The sequence below is a fragment of the Pipra filicauda genome, unplaced genomic scaffold (genome assembly GCF_003945595.2).
Source record: "Pipra filicauda isolate LSUMZ 115617 unplaced genomic scaffold, ASM394559v2 scaffold74_size2892960_pilon, whole genome shotgun sequence".
NCBI classification, from domain to species: Eukaryota; Metazoa; Chordata; class Aves; order Passeriformes; family Pipridae; genus Pipra; species Pipra filicauda.
Window position 1 is genome coordinate 854,769 of NW_024104920.1, and position 6,595 is coordinate 861,363.

Below are 6,595 nucleotides of genomic sequence, written 5' to 3' on the forward strand. Positions count from 1 at the left end.
GAACGAGGGAACTCGGCAATTTCCGCCAATAGCTCAGCGCCTTCTCGGCCACCGTCACTCATACACCGTCCTGCCCTCGGCAATTCTCGTCTCCTTCCGTCTCTTTCTTCGCCCAATTCGGCAACTTCCGCTGTGCCAGCGGGGCGGGGCGTGGCGGCAGTTCGGGGTGACAAAACCCTTGTAACACCGTACACCTTCCTGGGGCTTATAGTCAAGCTCACACGTATTACATTGACCCTTTCCCGCACCTCTAGTGTCCCTCTTGCTGCACTCCCTGCCCTGGAGCGGCCAACCCGTGAGGAACTACCTCGCGGTTGGTTCTCGCGGAGGGATCCGTGTGCGCAGAGACCCGCGGAGGGATCCAGACTCTTTATAAGAGCGGCGCAAGCGCAGCGTGGCCTTTTCCCGCGGCGGTCGCGCTCGGTTCGGGCGCTGCGTGTGGGCCGCGCGCCGCCGCCATGGGCTTCGGCGACCTGAAGTCCGCCGCGGGCCTCCGCGTCCTCAACGACTTCCTGGCTGACAGGAGCTACATTGAGGGGTGAGAGGCGGCGGGAGGGGGCCGCTGGAGCGTGGGGAATGTGAGCTGGGCCTGACGGTGAGCGGCGGGGGGAGGGCCCTGAGGTGCCGCGGCAGCTGCTGCTACGCGTGTCCCCGCGTGTCCCGAGCAAGCGGCTTAACTTGGGCTCGCTCTCCGCAGGTACGTCCCTTCGCAGGCTGACATCGCAGTCTTTGAAGCGATCGCTGCCCCTCCGCCTGCGGACTTGTTTCATGCTCTCCGCTGGTACAATCACATTAAGTCGTACGAAAAGCAGAAGGCAAGGTATGTTTAAACTGCGAAGCTGCAGTATTTCTGCGAACTGGCCTACAAAGTGCTGCGTTTGTTTCTTCGAGTTTGTACGAAACTGTTTTTCGGCGGTCCCACGTGGCATTTTGCGTTGCCGTTGGCACACGAGCAGGTCCCGAAGCAGGGCAGACCTTTTCTGTCAGTACATTGCATTTCTCACTTAAAATCGGCTCGCCTAAATTCTGTCTTTGTTCAGTTGCTAACATTTCTGCTAAAGCTTATAAAGAGACTTGGGTTTTGTTGCTGCCTTTTACACGGATAACTCTGCTGAAAGCCGGGAATTAATTACCAGTAATCAGCTCCATGAAGGCAGCACCACAATGGATTAGTAAGTGTTATAGGAGTCATTACAGATGAATACACGGCACATCAATGTTGAGGTGTTTAGTCCTGGAAGATAAAACAAAATCTGTGATTTGCAATACAGAAGTACATATAAAGAAGAGGAGATATAAAAGTAAACGTTATTTTTTTTGGTGATTTTAAATGTTTGCAAAAGGTTGTATATTGACATCCATGGAGACTGCAGGCCTCTAAAAACGTACGGCACAGGTAGGGTAAATGTTGCTACACTGCTTTCTCTAAGCCTCAGTCATGTTTATAGGAAACTCTTCCAAAACTGGGTTGCTCAGTCACCAGCCTATTTCTGAAGCTTTTATAATTCTGAAGAGGACTGAGATTCTGAAGTTGCTTCGCTATATCCACTCTGGAAAGTACTTACACTTCCTGGAAACAGAACCTAGTTTTATGACTAGTAACAGCAGTTCACAGTAATAGAACTGTGAGCTTTTTCTAAGCTAGTTTTATGGCTCCAGTAGCAGCAGTTCATAGTAGTAGTAGGACTATGAGCTTATTCTAAGACTACAGAACTATATGAGCTACAGGGGAAAGTGAATTCAGGGCATTCTGGTCCCTCCTGTGCTGTTTAAGGCTAGCATTCAGGGTGAAGTGTTCACTGAAACTTCCAAAAGTAGCGGTTACTTTGCAACAGTATGTTTTCAGTCACTTAGTAGTTTTTAATTGAGAATATTTTTAGGAAAGCATGAACAAGAAGTTGGTGACTCCTCCTAGATGGAATATATTGTAGATAAATTATTCCAGTAAGAAAGCTTTTACTGTCCATGTGCTTAGTTGGAGCAGCAATGCTGGGTGGGATTGTGTTAGGTTTGGTAAGGTTATAGCAAATTCCATATTCACAGATTATTCTGCAAGCATGTCACGAGCATTGGGGGCTGTCTTTTGGGTCTTAGGAGGAGGTTCTGATTTCAAGTAGCAGGATTTGACTTATTTTTTTTTTTTAGCACAGTGTTTTCGTTACAAATGCACTTGTAGGTGCATTGACAAACTGGTGGTATTTGTATCAACATTTTAGTAGGTTCCTTATAGTTGCATTTTTCTTTCAGCTTGCCAGGAGTAAAGAAGGCTTTGGGGAAATACGGTCCTGCTGATGTTGAGGACACAACAGGTGCAGCCACAGATAGCAAAGATGATGATGACATTGACCTTTTTGGATCTGATGATGAGGAGGTACTTGTGACCTTTCTGTATTATGTTTGGGGTTTTTTTGAAATTAACCCAGGTATGCAAATTTTTGCCTTAGCTAGTTTAAGTTACTTAAGTTTGTGACCTTGATAAGAGATCCTGCTTGTAATTCTCAAATTCAGCTATCTTTGAAGAATAGGAAAGCTTGGAAGGTAAACACTTGAGTTAGAAAATACTGTGTTGCAATGGGGTCAACTGTCCAACTTTGACTGGTTACATGATGAATAAAACAAAAAATCACCATCTTTCGGCTGACAGTTGTGATGTTTTGTTTTTATCTGAGTAGATGCCAGTCAGTTTGGTAATGCTCTGAGGATGTGAGGTTTTGGTGCTTTTCTGTAACTGTAGATTTCTCTTTCAGGAAAGTGAAGAAGCAAAGAAACTGAGGGAAGAACGCCTGGCACAGTATGAGTCAAAGAAGTCCAAAAGTATGTGTGCCAAGAACTTCTTAATTTTTTGTGCTTGGGTTAATTTTCATGCATTTGAACAGGGTGGCTGGAAGCACTAATTAATTGTAGTAATAGATCAGCTTGACTGAAATGAGACGGGAGTGATTACCTTTATTGAATTGCCTGTATGCTCAGTCCTCCCATAGTAAATGGGAACCTTAACATACTTTTTGTCCTGCTTAATACACTCCTGCTTGTTTTTCTAAGAGGCTGAGCTTTCTATATAAACAGATGTAACTCAAGGATTATCTTTCAAAGTTTAGAGAAAAGGCTGCAATATGCAAGTCCCTCCACAGCTACTGGTCTGGAACTGTTCAGAACTGTAGCAGTTGCAGTATTCCCTCTGTGGAAAATAAACCGTTACACAGCGTTAAGCTCCTTTTCAGATCCTTTGAAAAGGACTTCCTATGTAACAAACATTGTCAGCTGCTTAATCTGTGTTCTGTTATGAGACTTGTTTTTTAAGAACACAATGGATTTACACACTGAATGCTGGGATATACGTAGCTGCAGTACTTCAGAACTGTACATTGGTACCAGAGGCCTGTCACAGCAATGTGAGGAGGTTCTTGTTCCTGGAATTGGAAAAGTTGCTCACATAATAAAACTAATTTGCAAGTATATTCATGAGTGTTTGAAAACTTCCTAGCTTTTAAAGGCAATTTTCTTTCCCCAGAACCAGCTGTTGTTGCCAAATCATCAATCTTGCTTGATGTGAAACCTTGGGATGATGAGACAGACATGGCCAAACTAGAGGAGTGTGTTCGAAGCATTCAAGCAGATGGCCTGGTTTGGGGATCTTGTAAGTATGAGAAGATTCCAGAGCAGGGAGAGAGTGTAGTCCCTTAGGATACATTGTATGAATAGTTAGACTTGTGGTCACTGCTGATCTCTGAAAATGTAGCTAAAACAGGGTGGGAACTGCAATACCACTGTACTTCAGTATCTTGACATAGTCAGAAAAGGTGATTAGTGCAGCGACCCAGTTAAGAATCAAATACAGATTTTAAAAACTATAAACCTAAGATGCTGTTATCCTGCATCTCCCTGTACAATTCCTGATGCAGCAGACAAACACCCATACACCCACATCACTGGTTTGGAGAGGAGGTGGAGGTCCCTTTTCAATCACTTGTAGTGAATCCTGCATTGTTAATTAGGTAGTCCATAATGTGGAACAAATGATGTTTTTATGTATTCCTGCAAACTCCTTTGGTCAGTTCAGTCTTAGATCTGTGTTTTTAAGAGATTCCACCAATTGAGGAGTACTAAATGCCTTTTTTTATTTTACAGCCAAGCTAGTACCTGTTGGCTATGGTATCAAAAAGCTTCAGATCCAGTGTGTTGTTGAAGATGATAAAGTTGGAACAGATATGCTGGAAGAGAGAATAACAGCTTTTGAAGATTATGTACAATCAATGGATGTAGCTGCTTTCAATAAGATTTAAATCTTGATATATCTAGAATAAATGTTGTTGCAAAAAATATGCTGTGCCTGTGCTTAATTCAAAATTACAGAGTAATCCAACTCACAAATGTAAGATTTTGTTCATGGGTAAAGTAGAAGCTGAAACTGAATTTCAAGGTTGCTCTGATACCCCACTGTAGTACCCAAGAGCATGAGCAGAGAAAATAGAAAATTTACATTTACCATCAAAATGGAGTTAACATTACCATGGCTTTAAAATGCTCAAGTGTTCTTTGCTCCACTTGCAGAGGAAATTGCATCTTTGGAAATGTCTGTGATTCCTCTGGAAGGAGGGATGACTAAGGGAAAAGAATAGGGCTCAGTCAAAGTGCAAATAACTTTTTAATGGATAAGTAGTCTAAGTTCCTTTTGTTTAATAAGGGTGGTGACTAACCAAACATACCATGGCTTTTGTTGAAGGCTAAACCAGTGCTTTGGTGAGAGTGAGATGAAGGTAACTGAATCAACTGTAGTCTCAATGGGACTTGGGATTACCCTGGTACCTTCTCATGTGTTGTGTGACTTGTTCCTCTGAGGGTTGGAAACCTTTGCAGTGAAATGTCAAGTTTTGCTTCCTTCCCAGGGGTTCTTGGTACAGCAACTAATGTTGATCATAAACTGCGCCTCTGGGAGGCGCTGCGAGCTCGGTGGCAGCGGTGTCCGAGCCGGGCAGCGTTGGGAGTGAGCAACGGGAGCGCTGCCCAACGGGAGCGCTGCCCGCGGGTTGCAGCTAATGCAGATGTCTGCTTTACTTATATAAGAAACTTGACGCATGCTCCTGGCTAAAAACAACAACTAAAAAAAATTCGTTGAAATAAAATGCAAATATATAAAGTAGCAAAATTAACTCCAGTTTGAGCAGCTTACTCGGGTCTAGATTAGCTTCTAGATTGATACTTTTTTTTTTTAATGATTGAAGAATGAATCAGAAATAAATTGTTTTCAAAAAAATTTCCATAGGAATGATATGAATGTAAAAGCTGTTGCAGTTGTGAAGCTTCTAGACAAATTCACAGTTCTGTGCCTTCCATTGGACTGACAGGATTTATTGTGACCATGAAATGGATGCCTTTTCTGTGCCACGTTGGTCTCTGAGATGAAGATGCTCAGTGCCAAAGCCTGACAGCAGCAGCTTAGATAACTCCTTTTGTTCTTTTTTTCAGAGAGCATTTGTGTGGTTATCTGGCACAGCAGGTCCTGTTTCTCCTTGTCTAAAGGTCTACCAGCTTCAGATAACGTAAGATCTTTGTTTATAATTTGTCTCAGAAAAAAAAATCTGCCTGCTAAAGGTTTAAAGCATGGTTAAAGATTTGAAATAAGTATAATTACAGGCTCACTCGCCACCTTCCATAAACTCCGAAAAGGCTAACTTCATCCTGTGTGTAACTAATGCACAGTACCACTTCTGTGGCAATTCTCTAGCTGTTGCTTCTGCTAAATCAGGTAGCTTAGTTTTAGCAATTCTGTCATGGCTGCTGTTAAAATCAAGAAATTAGTAAATGCCTCATCAGAAAAACAAAAATTCTGCTACAAAAATATAATTTTTATTATCCTTGGCCATCACTGCTTCTGACTTCCCCTTCAATGTGCTGCTTACCTTTAAACTCCTTCCTTGGCCTTGAAATTAAAGCTCTAACTGGATATAATGGTTTAATTTATAGACAGTAACATTGCTAAAATACAGCCCCATGAGCCATCCATGTGACCTGCTAGACTGGATTTGTGTGTGTGCTACATTTTTGCTAAGCATGCATGTACAAACTCTTCAGTTGTTGAGATTTCTTTTGATTTTTCTTTTGTTTGATGATTTTTTCCCCTGATGTTAGAAGGGAAGTTGCTGCACAAGAACAAAATAAAAAAAAACCCTAGAGAGCACAGTCTCCCCAGTGAGAAAATAGATTGGCATGTGGACAAGAGAATTCCATATAATCCACATTTATCTACATGAGAGGGTTTTGTGTAGTGTTTGGGTATGTGCTGGTGTATTACTGCGGCATTGTGCCTGTGAAAAATCAGCACCTTAGAGTAAACAAGGCAGGTATCCCAAGTGCACCCTGTAACAGAAAGATCAGTAGAAATTTCCATACTTTAAATCTGTGATACATGGCAGTACTGGGAAAAGAGTTTTAACAAAAACTAACCCACATAAAAACCTTCAGAAGCACAAACTGTCCAGGAAGGAGATAAAATTAACCAGAACCTATCTATTATAAAATCTGTCAATAGCTCTTTCCATAGTATCTCTTACCATGATCAGATAGATCCCCTTTTCTGGCTTTTCTTTTCTGTTGT

At 42.3% G+C, this 6,595-nt stretch overlaps 1 protein-coding gene and 2 non-coding genes across 3 annotated transcripts; all 3 read left to right on the forward strand.

The window, feature by feature from the left end:
* Positions 1-184: 184 nt before the first annotated feature.
* Positions 185-4,322, forward strand: EEF1B2 (eukaryotic translation elongation factor 1 beta 2). Its single transcript, XM_027731368.2, has 6 exons — positions 185-538; positions 698-820; positions 2,248-2,371; positions 2,748-2,814; positions 3,512-3,637; positions 4,129-4,322. Exons 1-6 carry the CDS (start codon positions 459-461, stop codon positions 4,281-4,283), a joined length of 675 nt encoding a protein of 224 aa, XP_027587169.1. The 5' UTR covers positions 185-458; the 3' UTR covers positions 4,284-4,322.
* Positions 2,596-2,675, forward strand: LOC113993438. The gene has a single exon (XR_003542630.1). It is a non-coding gene; the product is annotated as a small nucleolar RNA SNORD51 (small nucleolar RNA).
* LOC113993440 lies at positions 3,124-3,257 on the forward strand. Its single transcript, XR_003542632.1, has one exon. It is a non-coding gene; the product is annotated as a small nucleolar RNA SNORA41 (small nucleolar RNA).
* Positions 4,323-6,595: the final 2,273 nt, after the last annotated feature.